The 26,762-nt window shown below is 41.9% G+C and overlaps 1 protein-coding gene across 2 annotated transcripts in view; it reads right to left on the bottom strand.

Annotated features, from left to right (window-relative positions):
• Positions 1-26,762, bottom strand: part of LOC308395109 (uncharacterized protein) — a 44,233-nt gene that overhangs the window by 9,747 nt on the left and 7,724 nt on the right. Inside the window, exons 4-29 of one of the 2 annotated variants that reach the window (XM_080879782.1) lie at positions 26,674-26,712; positions 26,145-26,570; positions 25,706-25,932; positions 25,262-25,431; positions 24,917-25,051; positions 24,172-24,270; positions 23,202-24,069; positions 22,913-23,014; positions 22,778-22,812; positions 19,556-19,708; positions 19,276-19,407; positions 18,952-18,999; positions 18,280-18,420; positions 16,334-16,460; positions 14,637-14,807; positions 14,528-14,562; positions 14,128-14,292; positions 13,874-14,008; positions 8,796-8,834; positions 8,574-8,714; positions 5,851-5,930; positions 5,705-5,728; positions 5,115-5,463; positions 4,348-4,401; positions 1,492-4,128; positions 1,324-1,402 (exon numbers count right to left, since the gene is read on the bottom strand). In XM_080879782.1, coding sequence (XP_080735908.1) covers positions 1,324-1,402; positions 1,492-4,128; positions 4,348-4,401; positions 5,115-5,463; positions 5,705-5,728; positions 5,851-5,930; positions 8,574-8,714; positions 8,796-8,834; positions 13,874-14,008; positions 14,128-14,292; positions 14,528-14,562; positions 14,637-14,807; positions 16,334-16,460; positions 18,280-18,420; positions 18,952-18,999; positions 19,276-19,407; positions 19,556-19,708; positions 22,778-22,812; positions 22,913-23,014; positions 23,202-24,069; positions 24,172-24,270; positions 24,917-25,051; positions 25,262-25,431; positions 25,706-25,932; positions 26,145-26,570; positions 26,674-26,712 — 6,611 coding nt within the window. The remainder of the gene's footprint in view (positions 1-1,323; positions 1,403-1,491; positions 4,129-4,347; positions 4,402-5,114; positions 5,464-5,704; positions 5,729-5,850; positions 5,931-8,573; positions 8,715-8,795; positions 8,835-13,873; positions 14,009-14,127; positions 14,293-14,527; positions 14,563-14,636; positions 14,808-16,333; positions 16,461-18,279; positions 18,421-18,951; positions 19,000-19,275; positions 19,408-19,555; positions 19,709-22,777; positions 22,813-22,912; positions 23,015-23,201; positions 24,070-24,171; positions 24,271-24,916; positions 25,052-25,261; positions 25,432-25,705; positions 25,933-26,144; positions 26,571-26,673; positions 26,713-26,762) is intronic. The other variant, XM_080879783.1, reaches the window with a different exon arrangement.

Genomic DNA, 26,762 nt, shown 5'->3' with positions numbered 1-26,762 from the left:
GGTGAGAAGTTCGGCCATCCGGGAGGGGCTCAGAGTAGAGCCGCTGCTGCTCCACATCGAAAGGAGTCAGCTGAGGTGGTTCGGGCATCTGACAAGGATGCCCCCTGGGCGCCTCCTGGGTGAGGTGTTCCAGGCATGTCCCACCGGGAGGAGGCCCCGGGGAAGACCCAGGACACGCTGGAGAGATTATATCTCTCGGCTGGCCTGGGAACGCCTTGGTATTCCCCCGGACAAGCTGGAGGAGGTGGCTGGGGAGAGGGAGGTCTGGGCCTCTTTGCTTAGGCTGCTGCCCCCGCGACCCGGCCTCGGATAAGCGGTTGAAGATGAAGATGGATCCGATATATATCGTTATATCGAACAGCCCTAATGTCAGAGGGAATTCATGACGATGTTTATCAAATGTGAAGCGCAGTTTGCTGCTTCTTTTGCTGCTGGATCAGTGAATTTTGGTCTGAGAGAGACAAAACCTGCTACTCAGAATCAAGAAAAAAAAAAAAAGACGTAAACACAAAGCGCGGACCCACCAACGCATCAGAATCAGTGAGCTGTCGGCTTTCAGCCCCGACGGTGTGTCCGTGTACAGGCCGTTGGGTGAGAAAGCCGAGAAAGAGAAAGCTGATTCTGATGTGTCGGGTCCGCTCTGTGTTTACGTCTTTGTGTGGAATCTGTTTACCTGCTCTCTCATTTGCTGTTTGGTGGTTGTTGAAATAGTTTTGTGAGCTTTGACCTGAGATTCTGGTGTTTCTGGCAAAATACATTTATATTTAAAACTCTATTCAGGATTTAATGAATCAATATCGCTTAATTCAAGATACTCAACTCTCTCTATCCACCTGCACTTTCAAACATGTACTAAAGACTACAGGAATATCTGGACTTTCAGAGTTGCAGAGACTTTTTTTTCTTTTTTTTTTTTACTCGAACAGCTGGTTGCACCGGTGTGACCTAAGGTTTATTTTAGTCGCACCATTGAAAAATTTGGTCACATTTGTGACGCACTCTAGAGCCCTGCCAACAAAAACTATGCTGTACACATTCGCTTCTCCTCCACAAAATCTGACCGTGCAAATCAAACTCTGTTCAGGTGGTTTGAGTATGTGACTAGGATGCCTCCTGGGCAACTCCTAGGTGCTGTGGTTTACTGTACTGTACTGAACAGCAGAACAGGCTTTCTTGTTCAAGGTCATTTGTGTCCTATTGGGAGGAGGCCCCTGGGCAGATCCAGCAATGAGGCTATCAGGGAAGTCTGAACTTCCGACTGCCCCCACGACCCGAACTCGAACAAGTAGTTAAAAAAATGGATGGATGGAGAATGAAACTGACCTGTTTCATCATGTTTGCGTTTAGCAGATCCTGATGTCTTCTCTGCTTCCTCTTCTACCTCAGCTGCTGTCGCAAAAGTCTAAAAACAAAGACACAAAATCACGACCATCGAGTTTTCTGTTTTTACTAAAGAGGAAACAAAGATGCTCAAATAAATCTCAACATTACCGCTATGTCTGCGGCCTCCACCGATTGGCTCTCCTGTGTTGGTGGGCGGGGCTCCACTGTGCTTTCCTCTGCCTTTTCCCCCTCCTCCTCATCTATTTCAACAATCTCATCCAGAGTGATGAGCTCTGCAGGTTCTCCCTTGGTGATCTCCCTGCTCCAGTCCTGACCCTCCACTGCTTTTTCCTCCCCAGCATCATCTGCTCCCACCTCATCCAGAGTGACCAGCTCCAGGGTGTCTTCCTCCAGATTTGTTTTTTCTTCTGGTGCAGCAGCCTCACTTTGGGACCCAGTGGCCTCTTTAGTATCTGTTTTTGGCTTCTCTTCCTTCGTTGCTGTACCAGACTCGTCTTCAGTAGATAGAGCATCACTAACCTCAGCAGTGTGATCCAAACACTCCTCTTTATCGACCACCTCCTCATCATCTGCATTTTTTGGCGATGCTGAGTCTTTATCGTCTTTAGGCACTGTTGGCTCTTCTGTATTCTGGTCTTTCAAAGGCTCATTGTCAGCCGTCTCATCCTCAACCGAGTCAACAATCTGATAAATGGCCTCCTCCTCATCAGCCACTTTACTAGATGCAGCATTCTTCATGGCAGCTTGTTTTTTAGTTACTTTAGTGTCCTTCTTTGGTCTTCCCCTTCTTCTTTTTTCCGGAGTTTTGGCCCGTTCATCCTTAATAACTTCATCCTGCACTGGGTCTACTATTGTAAAGGTGGCATTCCCCTCGCTCTTCTTTGTTGGTGTGCTCTGTTTCACTTGAGTCTGCTGAGGTTCCTCCTTGATTGGTTCCTGAGAATCTCTGGCAGGTGTCGGCCTCCTTCTCGTTGGTGTCTTGTCTTTTTTTGAGACGTCTTCTTTAGTTTCTCTTCTTCCTCTGGTTGACCTTGTTGTGATGGTTGGTTCGTTCATGGCAGCCTTACCCTCCACTGAGTCTAGGATCTCAGACGTAGATTCCTCTTCCCTGACGGCTTTTATACATGCAACTGTGGAAGTTGGCGTCTTTTTATCTTCTTTGTTTCCTCTGGCCGACCTCCTTCTACCAGGCCTCTCTGTGGTGGAGACATCTTGAACAAATTCATCTTCAACAGAATCCACTACCTCAAAGATCATCTCCTCCTGTGTCTCTTTCTCCTCTCTTTTAGATGTTCTTGTTCTCGGTCTACCCCTCCTTGTTGGTCTTTCAGCTCGTTTAGCCACTTCAACGTCTTTCTTGGTTTTTTCCTCCTTGTTCTCAGCCTCTGCCTCGGTCTCTGTGGTCGGTGGCTCTTCTTCCACAGAATCAATTACCTGGTAAGCTTCTTCCTCTTCTTCAGTTCCTTCAGTGACTGCTTTCGAAGTATTAAGTTTCTTCTCGTCATCTTCTCCTCTGGTGTAATCATTGACTGAATCTAACTTCTCAGAGGCTTTCTGTTTAGTAACATCTGCTGAACTGCCTTTGTTTTCTTGTTCTTCATTATTTGGAGTTTGGCAAAATGCTTTTGAAGCTTTGCTTGATTTTTCTGAGAGCATCTCCTCATTCATTTCTTTTCCATCTCCACTGGACCTTGGAGTTTGGTTCATGCTTGGATCCAACCCTTCTTTTTTATCAGCTGCATCTGGTTCTTGAATCTTTTCCTCAGACAGCTGCTTTGCTGTGGCAACTTCATCTTTGACCAGATGACTGTCCGCTTGGACTGTACTGGCTTGGTCTTCACTAACGTTGTCTATCACATAGAGAGGAGCATCCGTTTCAGTTTTACTGGACTCCTCTGAGCCTTTATCATCAATGCTGTTCAAGACCTGACTTTCCCCCTCATGCAAACTCTGGGTTTGCTCAGGCCCTGATGACTCTGTTTTAGTCTCTTGGTTTGAGTCTTCATCTATCTGTTCATCTGTTAGCTCGTCGATCGAATCAAGGATCTGGTAACTTTCACCATCATCCTCCTCCTCCTGTGGATATTTCCCTGCATTGTCTTTTCCCCCATCTCCTTTGCTTTTCTTTGACTCTTTGTGTGCGTCATCCTTACATTCAGTCTCCAGAGTTTGTGTTTGGCTCTTCATCCCTAATCCCTCTCCCTCTGCAGGTGGTTGTGTCTCTGATGATGTTTCCACTTTAGTTTGATTTTCCTTTGCTGACACTTTGAGGTCAGACTTTGTTGCTGCACTCTCCTCTGTTAGCTCTGCATCAGCGGTTGATGCCATTTTTGAACGGGTCCTATAACCCGAGGACGAAGAATGCGACAATTTGTCTGGAGGTTTGCTTAGCTGCGTTTTCTCACCAGAAAAGGAAACAGGCTTACTGACACTCACAGAGGATTCGGGTTTGGTGGAGTCAAATGAGTCTTTACTTTTTCGTAGTGAGGAGGTTGAACTGCTTTTCTCAGAAAATTTCGTGGGCTTGGATGAGGGAGAGGCTGAGCTGCTGGAGTCTTTGGAGGACCCTGCTGAGGTTCGTTTGGAAGCAGGAGATGCAGCTGAGCTTTGACTTTCTTTATTCTTTGTGGACTTAGTTGAAGAGTCGCTTTCACCATTGGGGTCTGCGTCTGCTGCATCATCGTTAATTTCATCAACAGTGACAAAGTTGTCTACATTGAAATCCGGCTCACCAAAAGGGCGGCTCTCTGAAGAAACTTTCTTCTCTAAATTATCAACTTGAACCTAGATGGAAAAACCAAAAACAGTCTGTGGAGCCATGAAACAGCTTACACTATAATCAGAGTCTAACTATCAACGAATGTCCCTCTGTCCACAAAAACCTCCTATATGACCAGTAACCACATGACCAATTTTCTCAGTGTGATTAAGTGTTTGAGTTAGCCCAGCCGCCCACCCCCACCACCCACAAGAGAAATCCTCGTGGGTCTGATGAACGTTTACCTTTCTGTGTGGTGCGTCTTCATCCTGTGCCCTACTAGGGCTGCTGATTTTGCTCTGGAAATGAAGATAAGATAAGAAAAAAAATTAACTGAATTAATTTCGTATTATTCTGTGCTGGTTTTGACAAACACCTAAAATATAGCCTGAAAGGTGTTTAGTGAGTGGTGACGCCAAAAATTGGACATGCACAAGCTTGCAAAAAATAAATAAGACTATATGTAGTGATGACCTTCGCTTTAATTTATCTGTTCCAGAAATAATGCAAATCTAAAAATGTTATCTTCCTCATGAGTATAGTGGACAGTATCTCCGCCTGTCACAATGGGGAGTGAGTAATCTCCTTCTCTGCTCTGCCTTCAGCTGATCAGGTGTCACAGACGTAAACTGCCAGTCTACTACTTATGTGAAATACAGACATCGAAACCACTTTCCCCGTGATTGGAAGGTCGGGGGTTCAAATCCACTGAACGGCTACCCTGAGGTAACCCTGAGCAAGGTACCATCCCTACACATGGTACGCCTGCTTAGTGGCTGCCCACTGCTTCACTGAGTGAACGGGTCAAATGCAAAGAGAGTAATTTCCCCAGGGGGATCAATAAAGTATACATTATTGTTATTATTATCAGCATTAATTATTCATACAGCCTGCAGCTTTACCGCAACAATCGACAGTGTACTACTATACAATGCTCACATGTAATCTCCAACATAAGGCTTTTAGTGTCTTAAGATATTTTGGGACAACACAGTGAAATTTAAAGTGTTACCTCTCTTTCCTTGCTCTGTGCCCTACTTTCTCGACCCTGTCTATGCTCACGAAGCGCCGCTGTAATGGCCATGAAAACGTCCTCGTTGATGTGAGGAAGTTTTGAGTCTTTTTCCTCAGACTTGACTGGGCTTGTTGCTGAAGGAGCAGCGCTAGAAGCGGTGGGGGCGGCGTTTGCATCAGGAGTAGTGACCAAAGTTTGTGGTGGCCCCTCTTCCTTCACTGCTGCTTTCTGGCCTTCCTCACTTGGCTGCGGGACAGCGGTCGATTCTGCGGCCTTCTCTGTTTCCAGTTCGAGGTTAAGTGTGTTCTCACCCGAGTCTTGCAGACGCTGTTTCAGACTCTTCAAACTGAATTTAAAAGCAAAGATGCCAGTAGGTTACTATGAAAAGAAGTTTGTTGTCACAAAATGTTAATGTGAAATAAGAAATTCCATTTCAAATTTCTAATCTAGAGTTGCTTATGTCTAAATCACACTCTTCTCTTTTTGCATCTTTGGGAACTGTTTACTATAGCACAACCTTGAGGAGTGTAGCAGTCATCATGACTGTTTTGACTCTGCCACTAAACCTGAAAATGAAAGATACTCACGACTCAATACGTCCGACTTTACTCCTATGAAGAGGAGAGAAAAAAGCACAAGGTCAGACAAGCATGAAGACACTTTAAAGAAAAAAAACACACAATCTAAAATCAATTTCCTCTTTGTCTCACTTCTGATTGTGGGACACACTTACCAAGAAGATAAATAGTCCTTGGTGACATTGCTCTCCATCACCTGTGTTAATCCACCAGGTTCAGCCATCTCAATGCATATCTGAGAAAACAGAAAGATATTACATCAGTGACAGTACAATTGTTTTCTTCCTGAGGATATTTGAGCAACACAGTGGTACTCAAAGGGTGCGCTACAGGCCCAATTTGTGAAAGTAACAGGACAGAGGTCCTGGCGAGTTTCTTTACTGCCCTCTACGATAGTACAACTTTTTGTTAAAAGAACAAAAAAATCTTGGTGTTTTAAACTTGCAAATGGAAAATAAGCGCAAACATATTTCTATACTTTTGCAAAGTTTTTGATTAAAGAATAAAACCACTGAGCAAGAAACAATAAAAGAATAACTTAGTGCTGCCTCAAACTGCAGGCATCTTCCCTGCTAGATGGGCCAGGACGAAAGGCTGAACAGGTCATAAGATTATCACTTGGTTGAGAACTTAGTGTATTTCACCAGTGCTTGCAAAGGCATGTAAAATTCAGATTGCCTGTCGCAGGGACTGTCTGAATATTAAAACTTGCTGAACTAGTGTTAAAAAAACAAAGTCTCCTTCAGACTCATTTAAAAAGTTTCTCAATGTTAAAAGTCTTGCTTAAAGCTGCAAACAGAATAAAATAAGACAAACTTAAAAACACAGTTTAAAAACCACTTGATCATCACAGTATAAGAAAGTTACACCAGTTAAACTTTTTTAATGTCTTCATTTTCCGTGTTAACCACTTATTGCTTTCTTTATCTTCCCTGATTGAATTTTTTCTGATTTTCACTGTTGGTGGAATTGTGCATGCAGTTCACTCAGGTTGCATAGGCAGTCCAGCTCCTCCTGAATGGCAGTCACAAGAAGATCTGCCGTGTCTAACAGTGCGGCCTCAAAAGTGTGGAGAAAATATTAGGAGATGGTGTGTTATAATGGTTTGTAGTGATGGGATTTCCAACTCTTTTTAGAGAACCGGTTCTTTCAGCTCGGATCACTAAAAATTTAGAATTTTTGTAATCATCTTGTCCTTTTGGGGTATAATAAAACCCATTTTTTGAAGATTACATTTGTGCCTGTGTGTTCCTGGCTGCTTGGTTCATGACAGGGCCATAGAAGAGCAATGACCATTCAGCAGGTATCCTCTACTTTGTACAAGGAGAAGGACTGCTAAAGCCAAACTGAAGTTCTCTGAATTCTAACTGACTGTTATTCTGCAATGATGAAGTGCAATGTTCCCTCTAATTTTTCATGTGTCTGAGCGAACGCACAAATTCCATGAACGGTCCCTTGGACCACTGTGAGCAACAGCAGACGTGTGCACTGTGGTCACACCAGCAACGAATCCATCCAAGTTACATGGTTTATTAAAAATAGTCAAATTACAGCATTTACATTTATGTTAGACTACTTTTAATTAACTGCTTTAGCCCACTTACAATGAAAATTAGAAAAAAAATCTTGTTCATGACTTGTGTAGTATGTTAACACTATTGGAAGGAAAAATAACTTGAACTCCAATTTTGAAAACACAACTTTCTTTTTTTTTTTAGATTATAAAGCTCTGACTTGTATTATGAGTCTGTGGTCTGGGAGCGAGTCCTGTAACTCTCTGACTGCAAAATACAGTATATAAAGACCAATGCTGGGCAATTAATTATATAGTTACTTCTTCAAAAAAAGTTACTGAGTTATGCAAACAAAGTTTTTTTGTAGCTCTTTACATAAAAATGCAGCCAAGGCGTTTTTTAAACAAACATTTCAAACTATTTACAGAACAATCAGCTGTTCTGCATCAAATTTGATGCCACACAAATTATTTGTGCCACTCCAAAACATCCCCCTTCCTAACCAACTAAATGCCATGTTGCTATATCACTTTTTGATTGGTCTAGATGGTAAATTTTTTGACCAATAGGAAAGGGTGGGGTTTTTTGGTTTTGTTTTTGCTCACAGGCAGAGAGTGCTTTCAAACGTTTTCCTTATAAAACGCAGTTTTTACCGTTTCTTCCCGCAGTAAATATAAACAATGATAGTATTCAGGAAGAAAACCAAACATTGCATATATTTTATCATAACTCTGGTTTTACGTGGCCAATCAACACAATTTAAAAACTGGTGTAACGTCCACACGTTTTCCATCAATTGTTCCGTCTGTCCTGCTCACATCTCCAATGGTTGTACACGTTGTCATTAACGTGGCTTCAGTCCACATCAGCCACGCCGCTTTGCTAGCTAAAACACCGGTGTTGGCACATAAGGACGCTGTCATAGCCTGTCAGCGACGTTGATTAGCTGCGTATATACGAATGTGAATCGCATTATTGGCTGGACTATGGGATAAGGTGGCAGCCAGTCACTTACTGACTAACACTGCAAAACAGAATTGTTAAAGTTTTAATTTAATTTAATTTCAATTCAGGTTCGATTTTTTTTTTTTGTGCTCAACACAGATGTTCTGTGCGCAGAGACCGTGCCAGAAGTGCGCAATTGCGCACGCGCGCAGCTTAGAGGGAACATTGATCAAGTGTTCCCTTAATTTTATTAAGCAGTTTAAATTGAACCAAACTGTACCAGCTTTGCGGGTGAAATTTAAGACTTAATACCTTCTGAAGACTTTTCAGAAAAAGCTGCATTTTAAGAGCAGCAGACACCATAACAAGCCTTGCAGATGTAAAACGTGAAAAATTTGCAGGTGTTTATGAAATCGTACCCTGTTGGCAAGCGGCAAAAATCTGACAAAAGCAGCAATGGGAGCCACCACTTTCATGATCTTCACGAGAAGGTCCACATTCACCTCGGAGACCTCCACAATCAGCAGCCGGTCCTCCAGAGACTCAGACTGTGGAACATGCTGAAAAACAACCAGTGTTAAGATCAGGGAGACCCGAGCCTGCTGCTTTTACAGGACAGATTTATGTGACTGCTGACTTACAGTGCTGCTCCATTTCATCATGCTTCTGTACATGCTCTCCTGTGAAAAGAGTAGAAGATGAAAGCGGCTCACATCAATTACTTATCCTCTGTTTGTAAAATAACTATTGAATAACTCTCCTCCTGGTTAGAGTGTTTTTAATGTTTTATTGACCCCATTTAATAAGATAAATATTGGACTCCACTGTAAGTGAGAAGTAACTCGATCCTGGTTTGCATCTTTGTGGCAAAGGATTCATACTTCAGGACAGTAACGACACAACATATAACTGAAGTTTTGCAGGAACTATTTGATGCTTTTTAAGTCTCAGTGACTTTCCGCAACAGTCGTCAGACCTCAATTCCTCTTAACATGTAGCTGTGGAGAGAGTTCTCACAAAGGGCCTGAATAGCTAGCCCGCAAGGAAACTTGAGATGGGAAACGCTGAAGCTAGAAGGTTAGCAGCAACTGAAGTTTCAAAATAAGTGAGGGCTGACATACTTAAAGAGGCAGAGTGTAGATGTCGCTTTTATCCAGGAGAGCCACCTCACAGACGCTGAACATTTAAAATTACGAAGAGATTGGGTAGGCAATGTTTTTTACTCATCATATACTTCCAAAGCAAGAGGCGTTACCCTGCTTATTAATAAACACCTGAACTTTCAACTAAATTCAGTTGAAAAGGACAAAAATGGCAGATTCTTACTTGTAGATTGTGAAATAAATAGAAATAAGATAACTTTGGTAAATATATATGGGCCCAACTACGACGACCCTTTATTCTTTAACAACTTAATAATGAAAGTGGCTACAATTGAGGGCCAGTATATTGTGGGTGGAGACTTTAATTTGGTCCTAAACCCCTCTTTGGATCGGTCCTCACCCAAAACAGCTTCACTATCCAAGGCAGCAACAGCACTGAACCAAGGTATGAAGGATATAGGTATAATTGATTTGTGGCGAAACCTCCATCCAGGCCAGAGGGACTTCTCCTTTTTTTCACCAGTACATAATACATACTCTAGAATTTATATGTTTCTTGTACCACAAAATATGATGGCAACAGTGATAGATTGCTCCTACTTAGCAGCTACTTTTTCAGACCATAATCCCATTAAACTTTCCTGGGCTACCAATATGTCGCAAAGTGTAAGAGTTTAAACGGTTCTATGAAGATCTGTATAAATCTGAGCAAGGGGTCGACAGTACTGCTGCAAAAAGATTTATAGATGGAATAACCCTTCCTAAATTACATAATGAGGACAAAGAACTGCTTGATGCAGATATATCTGAGATGGAGGTTCTTCGAGCCCTCAAGTGTTTACAAAATAATAAGACCCCTGGACCAGATGGATTTCCAGTTGATTAATATAAGGGTTTTTCTAATAAATTATTGACACCACTTACAAATATGATTAAAGAAGCTTTAGAAAATAATAAATTACCAGAATCATTGGAAATTGCAACAATCACATTATTGCCAAAACCAGGCAAGGACAAACAGAGATGTGACTCTTACAGACCCCTCAGGCTTTTAAATGCAGATTATAAAATATTATCTAAAATAATTGCACTTAGATTGGAGGACATTATGCCTAAGATAATAAATGCCGACCAAACAGGCTTCATTAAAAACAGACATGGAGCAGATAATGTGCGGCGTTTGCTCCATATACTGAATACTGCTCAAAAAAACCAAAACCCACTGCTAATAATCTCCATGGACGCTAATAAAGCATTTGACAGGATTGAGCCAAACTTTCTATTTCAGGCAATGGAAGCCATGGGCTTCGGAGAAAAGTTCACCCGCTATGTTAGGACACTTTTTAATGCCCCCAGAGCCAATATCATAACAAATAATGTGCTTTCTGGCACTTTCTCTTTAACTGGAGGTTGCAGACAAGGTTGTCCAAGTTCCCCCTTGCTCTTTGCGATTGCGATCGAACCACTAGCAGTTGCCATCCGTACTAATGCCTCCATATCTGGAATCAAATTCGGCACAAGTGAACATAAACTTTCTCTATACGCAGATGACCTCCTACTGTATATAACGGACCCTCTTAAATCAATTCCCTCTTTAATGAAGTGTCTTAAAGAATACAGTGCAGCCTCAGGATACAAGTTAAACTATACCAAAAGTGAGATTATGTCATTAAATATACAAGATAGCCGTATTACAGCTCTTACTGACCCATTACAGTGGTGTAATAATGGATTTACGTATTTGGGTATACAAATTGGTAAATCCGAGGATCAAATATTCAAATTAAATCATATCAAACTGTTGGAGCAAACCAAACTTAATATTCAGAGATGGATGGATTTTCCATTATCTCTTATAGGGAGAATTAATGTTGTTAAAATGAACATTTTGCCTAAGTTTATCTACTTATTTCAATGTCTCCCTACAAATGTTCCTAAAAGTTTCTTCAAAGAGCTTAACAAACTCATAACTTCTTTCATATGGCAAAAGAAAAATCCAAGAGTCAAACTCTCCTCACTACAGGCCTCATATTCAAGGGGAGGACTTAATTTACCAAACGTTAGGAACTATTATCTTGCCTCCCAGTACCGATCAATTTGGATCTGGCTACATGCAGAGAGGAGTGAGGTTCGATGGGTTCCAATAGAACAACATGAGGTGAACCCCATACCATTAAAAGATGTTCCATTATTAGGTACAAAAAAAATGTCTATCCAAGCTCACAAACAATTTGATAATATTAAACACCTTCTGTGCCTGGCAGGAATCCCACTCACTTCTGAAAGTAAATATCTCTTTTCTTAGAAGGACACCCTTATGGGGCAACCCTGATCTCTCTCATCATATTGCTGACCCAATATTGCGGGGATGGAAGGACAGAAATATTCGAACTGTTGCCGATTTATACAATAATGATACATTTATTGACTTTCAACAACTAAAGGAAAAATTCAAACTTCCAGGACAAAATTTCTTCAAATTCCTACAAATAAGAGATTGGGTCAAAGAGAAATCCAAAGTGGGTGGCTGTAGCTCAGGTGGCAGAGCAGGTCAGCCACTAATCAGAAGGTCGGTGGTTCGATCCCAGGCTGCATCCTGGCTGCATGCCAAATATTCTTGGGCAAGATACTAACCCCATGTTTGCCTACTGGTGGTGGTCAGAGGGCCCGGTGGTGCCTGTGTCCGGCAGCCTCGCCTCTGTCAGTACGCCCCAAGGCAGCTGTGGCTACAATGTAGCTTGCTATCGCTATCGCAGTGTGTGAATGTGTGTGTGAATGGGTGGATGACTGAATGTAGTGTAAAGCGCTTTGGGGTCCTATGGACTAGAAAAGCACTATACAAATGCAGGCCATTTACCAGGATTATTCCCCGAGATTCCCAAAGAAACTCCTCTTGAAACGCATCTTTGCACCAAACCATGGAAGTCAATAAAAGGAATAGCATCTTCTATATACACTATTATCAATGAAAAGTTACCTGACTATAATAAAGCATCTTTAAAAAGAAAATGGGAGACAGACCTGGGCTATGTCTATGAAGAGGTAGAATGGCACCATTTATTGGAACAGGCACAGACCATGTTAATTTCTACAAATCACAGGCAAATGCAATTTAATATATTTCATAGGATATATTATACCCCTTATAGGTTACATAAAATTGATATTAATTACTCCCCCAAATGTTTGAGATGTAAGGTGACAGATGGTGACCTCCTCCACATGCTGTGGAATTGCCCAGTGATAGAAGAGTTCTGGAGACGGGCGATTGAAATAATCTCAATGGTAATGGGGATCCAAATCGAACTGGACCCAAAACTATGGATTTTAGGTGACACAGGTTCTATAAATGTGAATTATCACAAGAAATATTTTATTTTACTTGCGAGTACTGCAGTGAAAAAATGTATTCTGCTACATTGGAAATCTGAAAACTCTCCAACACTGAGACACTGGATTAATGAGCTAGCGTCCTACTGCACACCTGAGAAGATATTGCATAGTGTAAAAGGGAAATATGGAACCTTCGAAAAAGTTTGGGGCCCCTTCCTGTCAGTACTACCGTCTTTGGACCTAACAGATCATAGAGATGATGCAAATCCCCCTGGGTCTGCCTTGAGTTGATCCCCGGTTAGGCCCTTCTGACTTGATTTCCTGAATGCTGTAGTTTTATCTTGTGGGATGTTCATTCCTGTGTATGAGAGTTTCTATAGATAGGTGTAAATATGGGCTGTCTGGATACACGAATGTGATGAGGTTGAGAGCCATACAGGGGTAAAGGGGTGGGGGGATGGTGGGAGGGGTTCACATGATGTGTTTTCTGTTTTGCTCAATTTTTTTTTTTTGAATTCTTTGTTTGTTTGTGTGTTTGTTTTAAATTTCTGTATTTACCAATATTGTCATTATTATTATTATTATTATTATTACTATTCCTGTATTTTCTGTGTTTGGTTTTTCAGATGTTTGAGGTTATCCCTGAAAGGCATAGATACAAGAGTGTGCACCTGGGAGTGCTTTTGTGGTCACAATGGCCTGCCATGCTGTGGTTATTTGATGATACTTGCTCTGTCCCATAGTTGTGAGTTTTCTGTTTGTTTGTTTTTTGTTTTTTGTTTTTTCTTTCTTGCTTTGTGTGTCTGTTTGTTTTTTTTGTTCGTTTCTAATTTAAAAATGAAAATAAAGCTTAGAAAAAAATAAATAAATAAGTGAGGGCATTGCTTAATAGTCAGTGAAACACTCCATAACCTATGTCTGGGTCTTTAACGTTTACACAGGACTGACTTCACAAGAAGCTCTGTGGAAACTTTAAAGTGGTGGCGGAATGACGTGGGCTGTCATCTATGAACAGAAAAGTGGATAAAGTTCATGCAGCTTTTGTGCTGCTGTCGCAAAAAGGAAGGAACAAATACAGACAAAATAATAATAAATACTTGATTTGAAATTCATGCATATGTTCCCTGTTTTTCATTTCTACTAAATTGGGCAATTCCCTAGTGAAGGATGATGCTGTGCTCACTCCTTAGAGGAGAAATCTTTTTTGATTGGCACCTGAATAGTTTGAGTGAAACAGGAGCATGCCCCTGATTTAACAGCCCCCGATTGCTCCATTTTCATACCTCACTTGAACCAGGATGCATGTCTTTTAAAACAATGTGGATTCCTAGTCTCCACTCTCCAACTGTAACTGGATCTTTGAGGTAATCTCTGGCGAAATCGCAGCACGCATCCCAGCTGTTAAAAAACACAAAGGCCTGGAGAGGAAGAAAGGGGAAAAAATGACGCAGAGGAAACATTCAATATTAATCATTAAATTGAATTAAATTTGCAAATGCAAATTTCTCTGTATCAGCCTGCTGGGTCTACTCCTCACCCTCCTCTGCAGTGATAAAACGATTATGTTGTAGTACAGAGTCTGAACAGTCTGATCAGGGAAGTAACGCCACACCAGCTTGGTGACATCCTCCTGTCTGTAGTTTCCTTCTGGCAAACCAGTCAACATGATCGTGGAGAACGTAGAACCTTGAGATTGGGCTTTCTACAAGACACAAGGTTCAAGAACCAAAGTTTATGTGAAGAGAAACTTTGCAGCACTTTTTAAAAAAATATATTACTATAACTGACCACATAGAGAAGACAAAATGAAACCAAGTTTAGCAGAAAAAGAGAAATGTGGCTTTTGAGGTCGGTATTTGGAAAAATGGACGCCTCTTGGTATTTACTCAAGGATTCCTGTTTAACACATGAAACCTTGGTTTATAAAATGCACTCACCTCAATGTCATCAGGTTCCCTGACAGTTAAATACTCTAGAAGTGTAAAACACACACAGTTAGTAACAGTCAACACTTTATATCTGGAGGTTAATTTTAGTTTCTCTCACCTGGGATTGTGAACCAAGGAGCGACAGTGGGGAACACAAAGGGACTAGTTGTCATTGTGATCCAATATGGTGAAGTGCTGGGTTGTGGGATGGTCATATCTTCTGTTGGGACAGCTGCCCCGTCAACAGCGACATCGCTGTCTGGCAAAGCTTTGTGTGGCAATCTTGGTGCTGCACAAGCAAAAATAAGTTTTGTTTAATTTGTGTGTGTGTGTGTGTGTGTGTGTGTGTGTGTGTGTGTGTGTGTGTGTGTGTGTGTGTGTCAGGTTTTTAACTGACTTTCAGTTTAACTTTAAGCACCTTTACAGATATCCAAGGTATCATAGGCATCAGGAAAAAAATGATTAGAGAGTTAGACCAAATGCCAGTCTGAAAAAGTGGAGTTTAAGTAATGGCTCTGGTTCATGTGTCTAGGGCAGAGATAAGCAGAAGGGAATTGACCGCTGATGGAGCAAAGACTTCTGGAGGGACCAGAAAAGAGGTCAGAGAGATAACGAGGCAAATGAGCATCAAAGGATTTGTGGGAAGGAGAATCACAGTGTTAGTGAATCAAAGTTGAGGGAATGTGTTGCAATAATTTATTGTGGATGACGATAAAGCAGCAGTTTTGCATATGTTGCAACATTTCTCGGACTTCGCTTTATCCAGAGTCCAGGGAAGAACTGAAAAATATATCCATGACTGTTTCACAAACAGAAAGTGAAGGAAAGCTTATTATCCAGACTCTGTGTGATAGATGTGATGTGTTTCCATGATGGTGGAGATGGGAGCAGCTGGTGCAGCACTGGAGACAAAATAGATTTTGCAATATCTGGTAGTGAGGAGCCACAGCCCTGAGCTCAATCATACTGTTGAAATTTTTGAGGAAACTTCAGAATAACCGGGGTTACTGGCAGTGTTAGTTATTTCGGACATGACTACTTGTATTTCAGTATTGATAAAACTGAACTCCGAAAATATCTCTAAGTTCCTCTTTTATGACTTTAGACAGTTCTCCTCGCAGGGGGTTTAGTGTTGGCTTTCAGTTCTTCAGCAGTCATGCCTGCCGTTTCAGTTAGGTCGGATGAGACTTTGTTCGATTCATCTGTATCACGTTGGCGCGTGGTTCTTGCAGGCCGCGAGGTGTCTTCTTTCCACCAGAAAGTCCCACAGTAGTCTGTGGTTTGGCCCAATAAGTCCTTATTTTGTTCTCTAAGCAAACTTTAGGAGTTCAGAAAGTGGAATGTGACATTTATAAGAGAATTTTTCAGAATTCTGCAGCTCTACTAAGTTGTGTGTTACACCATGTCTTGCTCTATAGCGCCCCTGATTAGTTGGAATTTAATCTGTCTCTAGTATCAGTATGCTTTTGCCACTCCTTGTAATCTTCAATTCACTTGCTTCTTTTGTGCATCACCCACTAAGACGACAATATTTGCCGTATTGTCCAAAGACAAGAGTCTCTTTGGACAATACGACCAATGTATAAAAAGTATAACTCTTAAGCTTGCCTTGTAGAAGACCACGTAGATCTCCAAAGCAATCCCACAGTACAGGAAGGCCAGCAGGACAAAAGCAGCTACCCTTACCAGACACGATTTACAGCCAAAAAACAACCCACCATTTTCAGTGTATTACCAGATGACCTTCCATCAACTTCACCTTTTTTCCCCCGTTTAAATCACATTTATTTAAAATCCCATTCAAAACACACTTACGCAGTGACGTAAATCCACTGTGTGGTATTTCCACCCTTGACAATTTGTGGCCAGTGGCCTGTTTTAGAAGGCTGTACCAAACACCAAGGCGATCAGCATCACACACAGACTCAAATTCAATTAACACCTGAAACACAAGAAAGATAAAATTTACTCTAAACATTTTAATTTCACATTCTAAATGGTAGAAAATGGAACACATGGAAACAGTGAGCTAAGCACAGCTTTATTGTGGAGTTCACTGGATTCAAAAGTCAGAAATCCTGGATCAATGAAGCACTGGAGCCATGCTCAACGTGACCCCTGCACTAATGCTCTAATGTGATGAACACTAGTGCGCATGAGCATATGAAGAATCATGTGCTACAGCGAACAGATTACCTGCAGTCTCTCTTTACTATCTTTATAGTTTTGCAGTTGTGCTTTCATCAAGATAAGTAGCATCCAAAACCAGTCACATTATCTTGTTTTAATGTGTCTGTCAATTTTGGGGGGATAGTTAAGAATGCACTTACATAAACACATACACTGAACAAAAATATAAACGCAACACCTTTGTTACTGCTCCCATTCCCCATGGGATGGACGTAGAGACCTAAAATTCATTCCAGATACACAATATAACCATCCCTCCCAAACAGTGGTCACAAATCAGTCCAAATGTGTGGTAGTGGGCACATCTGCTATATTGAGATAATCCATCCCACCTCACAGGTATGCCACATCAGGATGCTGATCTGACATCATGAGTAGTGCACAGGTGTACCTCAGACTGCCCACAACAAAAGGCCACCCTGGAATGTGCAGTTTTTTGCGCTATTGGGGGTCTGGGGACCCAGAACCGGTCAGTATCTGGTGTGACCACCATTTGCCTCATGCAGTGCAACACATCGTCGCATGGAGTCTATCAGATTGTCAATTGTGGCCTGTGGAATGTTGGTCCACTCCACTTCAATGGCTGTGCGAGGTTGTTGGATATTCGTGGGAACTGGTACACGCTGTCGTATACGCCGGTCAAGCACATCCCGAACATGCTCAATGGGTGACATGTCCGGTGAGTATGCTGGCCATGCAAGAACTGGGACATTCTCAGCTGCCATCTGCCCTGAACAATGTGAACCATGATTCATCCGTGAAGCGCACACCTCTCCAACGTGCCAGACGCCATCGACTGTGAGCATTTGCCCACACAAGTCTGTTACGGCGACGAGCTGGAGTCAGGTCAAGACCCCGATGAGGACGACGGGCATGCAGTTGAGTGTCCCTGAGACGGTTTCTGACAGTTTGTGCAGAAATTGTTTGGTTGTGCAAACCAATTGTTCCAGCAGCTGTCTGGGTGGCTGGTCTCAGACGATCTTGGAGGTGAACCTGCTGGATGTGGAGGTCCTGGGCTGGTGTGGTTACACGAGGTCTGCGGTTGTGAGGCCGGTTGGATGCGCTGCCATATTCTCTGAAACGCCTGTGGAGACGGCTTATGGTTGAGAAATGAACATTCAATGCACGGGCGACAGATCTGGTTGACATTCCTGCTGTCAGCATGCCAATTGCACGCTCCCTCATTGCTTGTGGCATCTGTGGCATTTTGCTGTGAGACAAAACTGCACATTCCAGGGTGGCCTTTTGTTGTGGGCAGTCTGAGGTACACCTGTGCACTACTCATGATGTCAGATCAGCATCCTGATGTGGCACACCTGTGAGGTGGGATGGATTATCTCAATATAGCAGATGTGCCCACTACCACACATTTGGACTGATTTGCGACCACTGTTTGGGAGGGATGGTTATATTGTGTATCTGGAATGAATTTTAGGTCTCTACGTCCATCCCATGGGGAATGGGAGCAGTAACAAAGGTGTTGCGTTTATATTTTTGTTGAGTGTAGCTCATACAGCCTTTCACAGACTTTTAAAACATGCACTTGTTGCTGCTTATAAGTGTGTTTATACCTTGTTGAGAAGAGGCAGGTAGTTTCTTACAATACCGATTTTTCCCAAAGCTTCTCTGAGATCCCGGGACTCGCCTGGTGAGATGTTCCTGATGTAGATTGTCCGTGCTCCAATATCTGTCACTTCCTGTTTCGAGAAACCCTGGTGAACATTAAAACAAACCAGAAACAGTATTTAGTTTAACAATATTTCATGCTTTCTTAAACTACAGTTCCAAGATTAAGGTCATAAGTTTGCACATATAGTCACACAGCAGTATGCACCCTGGCAGCTATCTTCATTATCCAAATAATTTATAATTGCAGCTCTTGCTTTTGTTGATAACATTGTTTGAGAAAATATTTAAACTTAGCTGTGTACACAGAAAACCACTTTTGGCCCTTTCCTGGGTTCTTAGTTTTTTGCATGTTTCAAATTAAATTAAAAAAAAAACACACACACACACAAAAAAACCACATTTTTTTTAAAATACAAAATGCAGTTTTGAATGAGGATTTAACTTATTGCAGGAAAAAAGTTATCCAAACCTTTCCTAGCCATGTGTTAATATATGCTCATATTTTTCAAGGTGTTTTGACTTGGATGTGAGTGCTGCCAGTTATAACTTTATACTCTATACTTTATAAGGTATTCTAGTGTAGTCTGTGTTTCTGAGATATGTGTGCGTGTTACCTTCTTAACATAACACAGCCGATACATCAGATATATATAAAACTCAAGCTGAAAGAAAAACAAATAGTTAAAAGTCATTACATCAAATAAATGTTGGATTCTGTTAAATTGATTTCAGTTCAAAGAGTATTTTTTATTACTTATAGCCTCTACAAAATATTACTTTTTTTTTTTTTTTTACTTACAACCACATTTTAAATAGATTGAACATTTAAAAACATCAGCTTGCTTTTAAGGATACTGTTTCCATCAACAAGCAGAAACAGATTTTCAATTATTTTTAATAACATATCTCACAACAGTAAAGTGTATTACAGTGCTCACCGGGGTCGTTAAATTCTTGTACTTCACAACCTGCAGTCGAAGTTTAGACCCATTGAGAAAAAATTTACGATCATTTTCTGATGCTAGCACGATGTTTTTGGCTGCCACTGCTGTCGGCATGAGGGCAAAAGCCTGAAGGAAAAACAAACACTGACACACTGCGCTCACAAAATACGTAATAACTAAATGTTAGTTAGGTCGTCTTAGAAAAGACATTTAGAATCCCATTAAAATGAAGGTAATAATCCAGCCCAATGCAAATTCATGGCCTGGTGCTTACCATGCGCGCCTGTGGTATAACGTAGATCGTATCGTCGTAATATTCAAATCTGTGTGGAGTGAGCAGATCGGCGATGTCCTCCTCTTCATAACAGCCATCACGATACTTAGGCAGGTTGCTTATTAACAGCACCTTGTAATTAAGCGAAACAATCTGTGCAAAAGAAAAGAATAAAGTCAGCGTTTTAGATTAGTTTACAATTGAAGAAATTCCGGACAGAAATCTCAAAAAGGCAAAACATTCAGTTAGAAACTGTGCCTCACTTTGAGCACTGTCTACAACTATGAACACAATGAGGTACATCAGAATAAAATACTGAGTACAAAATGTTTCTGATGCGGATTTTGGTTTGACTTCTTTTTTTCTTTTTCTTTTACACAGTACAGCTCAACCTTGACTCACTGATAAAAAAAAGGCAGTAAGAGTCAGCTATGAAAGTACTTTTCATTCATTTAAGGTGGATCCTTAAAGAGTGATAACTGATTCACAAAAGGAAATGTGTAAACAGCACTATTGCGCTTTTCAAACTCAGGAAGGAAAAACTGTTTCTGTAGTAAAATATTTAGTATACACATCCAGAAATGCATACACTATTATATATTGTACATATATTTATTAGTTTCAGGTTGGCCATTCTTGTATTTTGCTCGTTTGTGTTGTTGTGTTTGCACATCTCTGTTGCTTGTGGGGCTCGCACACAAGAATTTCACTCGCATGTGCTGTGCCAGTGTGCCTGCACATGTGATGTGATTATAAAAGTGATTTGATTTGATTTGATAGTAGACTGCTTAAAAAGAAAAGCTGGGCTTCTATTAATTTGTGAGGAACTTTCATCTCTTATGCTTCTTAAAAGGTTCTTTAGTTTTAAAACAACTTGCTGAGGTATTCAAGCCCCCTACTTAAACCCCTATTTTTTTAAGCACTCAAAACCACCATGTCCTGGATGATTGTGCATATAATTTGAACATTCCAAATTAGCTTTTTAATAACAGACTTTTTTTTTTTTTTGCCTGTCCCGTTTGGCTCTTTTGCCATCAGAATTATTGTCTAAAGGCGAGGAAAGATGCCCAACGGATTTACTTTACCAAATTGACCATCCCAGCCTTGCCGTAATGGTCCATTTGATTCACCTTTTATTGTTTATTTTATTTTCATTTGCTGAATACGGGACAGACTTGACTGGGGGAAAGAAGGGGAGAAAGAAAGAGGGAAAGAGAAACAGCTGAGAAGAGGGACGGGGGAGAAGGGCAAAAAACAAAAACCAACAGAATAAGCTGAGAGAGGAAAAAAAATGCATCTATCGATCACCTGGATCACCTGTTGAGAAAGAAAAAAGAAAACAAGCAGAAGAGAACAAGACTAATAGAATAAACAACATCACAATGATATATGGGAATATGACAGTAAATACTAAATATTAAACATTATTGTGCAGCACATAAGATCAACAGAACACAGTGTGCTTTGAGGTAGGAGCCAAAAAGGGTGTAGTTTGTGGGTGTGATCACCCGTGTGTACACCTGTGAGCATGGACGCGCTTGTTTTTTAAAGGTTCCTTCATGTAATGATCTGCTAGAGGGTGTGGGGGGCCACTGCCCCGTCCTCCAGGGCATGAAGCAGGTATGGAGGAGATCAAAACTCCAGACATCCAGAGGCCCCCAGAACACAAGAGACCAAGGAAGACCAACAGAGGGGCAGCCGCGCCACTGTCCCAGTAAGAGCTGAGGAGAGTCCCAGATGAGGGCTCACTCAGCAGCCGCGGAGCAGAAGCCAGGGGGAGTTGCAGTGATGCGCCCGTGAGCTCAGCCGGCAGCCAGCCGTGCCTGAGTGACCGATCCCCAGGCCGAGGGGCCGGGGGCACTCCACCTCCGGAGTGGCCCAAGCGAGCCCCAGGCTCCAGGCCCCAATAAGCGGCCGCCAAGGAGTGAGCCGGTGTGTACCTGGACGCCCATCCCCGGACACAAAGAACCACCAACGCACCGATGTCTGAGGGAGTCCGCCACCGGCAGGGGAAGTGGTGGTGGGTGGAGATAAGCCTCCAAACCTTGGAGGGCCTGAGATGTCCCCAGAGAGGTGGTGTCTGATACCCGACCTGACATATAGACACAGACATACAGGCACACACAGATACAAACATCCATTCCCACCCTCATGCTCTCATATGCACTTACTCCACACTCAACCAACGTGGAGACAGACATAAAGAGACGTTGTACACACGATCACACTCCCCAAGCGTACTCTACAAACCGGGTCTAGGTACCCTTGCCCCTGGTGGGGGGGAACTGCACCCAGACCCAGGTGGTGTTACCCTTTTCCCTGCGGTGGGGAGAGGCAGACCGCCCCGACTCCACAGCAGCAGGGAGGCCCCACACTCCAGACCACAGTCGGACGGCCAATTCCTCCTCCTAGCCCCCCCGCTCCAGCAGGTCGCAGAGAACGGGGGTGAGAGAAGACTCCAAACCTCCCTCCACCCGCTCATTGTAGTGTTGATGCAGCAGGTAAGCGCATAGCCCCTCCTGTTAGCCCTCAATGTCTATGTGTATTTAAAATTGAGAGGTGGGCAACGACGCCAGGGGTGAGGTGTACAGACTTTTAATATGTGTTAGTATACAAGATAATTTTTCGCCATCTTACAATGCTGTGATTGCAGCCATTCTCCAACTCTCTGTGAATGGTACTCATGACCATTGATCAATGGGTTTTGATCAGTGAGTTTTGATCAGTGGTTGTTGATCAATGGTCATGAGAATTTGCATAATTAAAATTAAGGGACTGACTTCCCAGCCCATTGTTCTTTCAGTGGGCTGGTTTCAGTCATTATGCAAATGTACTGTTTATAAGATTTGGGGAAACCTGCAGTCAGCTGAGACTGAAAAAGTCACTTGGATGAGTGACGAAACGTTTCTCCCACAAAACGCTACGTCCAGATGAACAGAATCAACTTTTGGAGATACACGATAATTATTTTGTTTTGGTACTAAATTGGTAACCATGCTTTGTGTAATTCTATTAGTGTATGTAAATCTCTGTTATTGCGACATCCCTACTGAATTTTTAACATTTTTCTACATTTACACCTACTTGAGTGTCACCTGACAATGAGATATAACCCAACTATAAACTTTTAAAACAAACTGAACTATTTCAGATCAAAACTTAACCACTTTGACAAAGCATGTTTTTCTTACAGGTATAATTTAAGTGTTTTTTTAATGTTACCTGTTTACGGGGAAGCCTGACTGTCTTGAGACAACCTGTAAAGTGCAGAGCAAAAGAAAAACAGAAAGTAATTATAAAATAGAAAATATCTTCACACTGGGAAATCTTTCATACAGATCTTTGGGGATTTCTTACGGATTTTTTCTGGACATAGTTGCTTTTCTATCAGTTCCTCAAATGTTGGGTGGGTAGGAGCGACCGGCTGATCCTTTGAGATCTTCTTTGCAGTCACAGAGACTTAGAATAAAGGAAATGTAGTTAAGTTAAATAGTGGTAGTTTAGATAGGATGCAAATTACCCAGCTGATTTAAATAAAAATCTGAAAACTGTTCTCGTCATGAAGCACAGTCTTTAGCTTTTGATTCCGTCCAACATCCTGCTGTCAAAGATACTCCACACTTGAAGGTGTTTTCTGTCCACTTACCTTTGTCCTTTGTAACCGTTTCTACACTTTCAACTCTTTGCTTTGCCTCCACAGAAATCTCAGGTGATTTTCCTGCAGTCTGCTGTTGTGTTTCTTCTTGTAGAGCAGAATCTGAGCTCTGTTCGGTCTGTTCTGAAGCTTTGAGTGAATCTTCTGGACTTTTGATGACAGTTTGTGGTTTCTGAGGTGGATCAGTGGGTTTTGGTGGCGATGTATTTGGCTTGGTCTCAGCTGCACTAGTTGGTAGTTGATTCTCACTTGATATAGTTGGTGACGTCTGATTATCTTTGCCGTCAGTAGAAGTTTCAACTTCTGTGTGGTCCTCCCTTTCAGAAGCTGATGATTTTCGTGCTTCACCTTTAGGCCCCATCGCAGATTCATGAATCTTTGTTTCAGGTTTCTTGTGTTTTGTCTCTACATCAGGCTTATCCTCTGACGTTGTTGATTTAGAAGGATCCACTTTTTCTTTTTTCAGAGTTCCTGCTGATTTAGATTTCTGCGTCGTTGAGGCCGTTTCTGCTTTGGAAGTCAAGACTTTTGGCTCACCATCAACTGCAGCACCTTTAATTGGTTCAACAGCCTTCATAGTATTGGCTGTATTTTTAGGTGCCACCACAGCTTCTTTAGCACCGGTTTGAGACCCTTTGGGTTTACGTTTTCCTTTCAAATCACTGGTGTTAGGCTGCTTTTCGGGACTCTTCGTAGATTTACTCTTAGATTTTTCGAGGCTTGAAGCTGCTTCTTCAGCCTTATCACCAGTTTTTACAGTTTTAGCTTTTTGCTCAGCTGAGATGTTTTTCGCTTTGGAAACCGAGACTTTTGCTGTAGTTTCCAGTTTAGTTTTTGTGGTTTTCTTGGATGCAATTTCCTGTAAACAAAGATAATTTTGGATTAATCAGATTACTGATCATTTTGCCACAGAAGAGCAGTGATGTTAATATTTGTATTTCTCAAGGGAAAACAAAGTTACCTTTTCATTAACAACACTGACAGTTACTTCTTTTATGTCAAAGTTCTTTAAGCTCTTCAGTTTCTCAGCATCTTCCTGTTTCTCGAAACACACAACTGCCTGGGTGTGCACAAACACACACACACACACACACACACACACACACACACACACACACACACACACACACACACATTAATTTGGATTACTACCAAAACTTTTACATTACTACATTCACACTAAAAATCATATATGAGCACTTGTCAGTAGCTTACAAGTATTTGATGACAAGTTTGAGTTTTCCAAGCAAACTACAAGCAACGGTGGCAACTTGCAAGCAACCAATGCGATTCCAAGGATGTTTTTAGTGCAATGTGTATATATAGATTAAAAAAATGCATAATGCAAAGCAGCAAAATAAAAACAAAATACATTGTGTATGCTTTCATAGGATTAGACTTGAGCAGAAACTTTCTGACATTGCGATGTCTATATAAAAGCTCAGTATAATCCAAAGTAGCCATGAATGTGAGGGCTGCAAGACCACAGAAGAAAAGTAAGGATAACCAACTGACTTTAAACCGCATGATGAATGCATGACTATAACTAATGAATGGACAGTACATTTATAGAGAATTGTAGCTACGGTGCATAAATATCTATCTTAGATTGCAGAAGCAAACCAGGAGACACATTTTCTCTAGATTCACAAGCAGGTCAATGAACTCATCCATCTATAACAGTGAGCAAATTTCAGTGTACATACCTGTAATCTTGACCTAAACAAAACAACTGACTTGGTTTTTCCAAATTTCTCCACAGCAGAAATCACTTCACTGTGAGAGAGACTACTGACAATCCCTTGTAGCCTCACCATGGTTGGAGGGGAAGATTTAGCAGCCTGTGGAAACACAGCGAAGAAAAATATGAACAAACCAAATGCAGATTTCATCATGACAATTTGACTCAAAGTTTGTGCTTGTATAAATTTGTGCTGAAGGATTTAATCTTGCTTTTGTGGCATCAACAATCACGTCACTGTCACCTGTCACTGACCACATAAATTGTCCAAAACTGTCCATTCATGAAAAAAGGCATCATGTGAAGTCACCTTGGTCTTCTCTGTGCTAGGCCTCCCTTTAACTGATTCTGGAGATGCAGAACGTGAGGACGATGATGTTGATGGGGACGACTTCATCTTGGCTAGCTCAGCCAGCAGGGCAGGAGCCAAAGTTTTGACGACAGTCTCCAGGTCAGACTGTTTTGATAAGGACTGGAGAGCTAAAAGACCACAGGTACAAAAGAGATTCACACTTTGGTTGGTCCCAAGTCTCAAAAATCATCTACTGCTTCTGAAAGTTTTATAATCGTAGAAAAAACTATACTGACATTTTCTGGTGGTACTGGTCTTTATTTATAATTTGCATTAGTATAGTTAATGTTATGAGGGGGGTTGACAAGTGAACATAACTTTGCTTTTAGAAAAACCAATGAGTACATACCAAACCCCCCCCCCCCCAAAAAAACCCCAAATACCATGAAGCAATTTTCCAACCTGATGTTTCCAGCAGTTTCTTTGCCAAGATCTTCGAGCTGCTCGACTTATTTCGCATAGGAGATGACCTCTTTGCCAACGACCGCCTCTCCCAGCTTCTCCTCGGTGGTGAACGTTTCTCATCTCTTCTTTTCGGCAAGGATCGCCTCTCACGGCTCCTTGAGCGTGATCGATATCGTGAAGAGGAAGGACAGTCATACCATGAGGAGTCAGAATGAGACCGGGACCTGAAAAAAGTATTAATCAAAGAACTTAATGACTCAAAAATAAAAATAAAACATCTCAAAGCACACACCACCATGGATACAAAAGGTAAATACTGTCCACCAATTAAGTGTGTTTAAGTTTACATTATTAAATAAATTACATTTCGCCCTCTCCACTGGAGAGCTAAATCTTCTTGATTGATCCTAGTTCTCAAAATGTATGTTGGACAGACCTGCGATTACGTCTGGAGCTGTAAGGAGATCGTGATCGGCTTCTGTGTCTCTCCCTTCGGGGGCTGCATGATCGAGAACGGGAATGACTAATTCGTCTGTCCCTCCTACGCTCCGACTCATGGCGGCGACGTGAGCTGCCGGAGCGGAAGCGGAAGCGGGAACGGCAACTTCGACTATCTCTTCTTCGCTCCGAGTCACAATTAGTGCGGGGGCTGCGAGAGCGGCTACTTGGCCTATTTCTTCTTCGCTCCGAGTCACGATGAGTGCGGGGGCTGCGAGAGCGGGAACGGCTACTTTGCCTGTCCCTGCTACGCTCCGAGTCACGATGGCTCCGGGGGCTGCAGGAACGGGAACGACTCTCATGTCTGGTTTTCTTCTGGGAAGTCTCAGCAGAAGTTGAGGGAGAGGGCTTGGCACCTGATGCACTAACAATTGCATATAAAAAGAAAGGCACATGTTAAATCAAAGAAAATGAAAGCCTCCAATGCTGCAGGCTTTCGCCAGATGACTTCAAATGAAGATATTTACCCTGGCAGTGATGCAATTTCACCGTTCCATTCTGGGTATCTGTGGAAAAACACAGATACATTTTTGTCAGATGTTGCAAGGTAGAATTT

The sequence above is a fragment of the Rhamphochromis sp. 'chilingali' genome (assembly GCF_963969265.1).
Source record: "Rhamphochromis sp. 'chilingali' genome assembly, chromosome: 1".
Lineage (NCBI taxonomy): Eukaryota > Metazoa > Chordata > Actinopteri > Cichliformes > Cichlidae > Rhamphochromis > Rhamphochromis sp. 'chilingali'.
The sequence above is the reverse complement of the archived record's forward strand: the minus strand, read 5'-3'. Positions and strand labels throughout refer to the sequence as shown.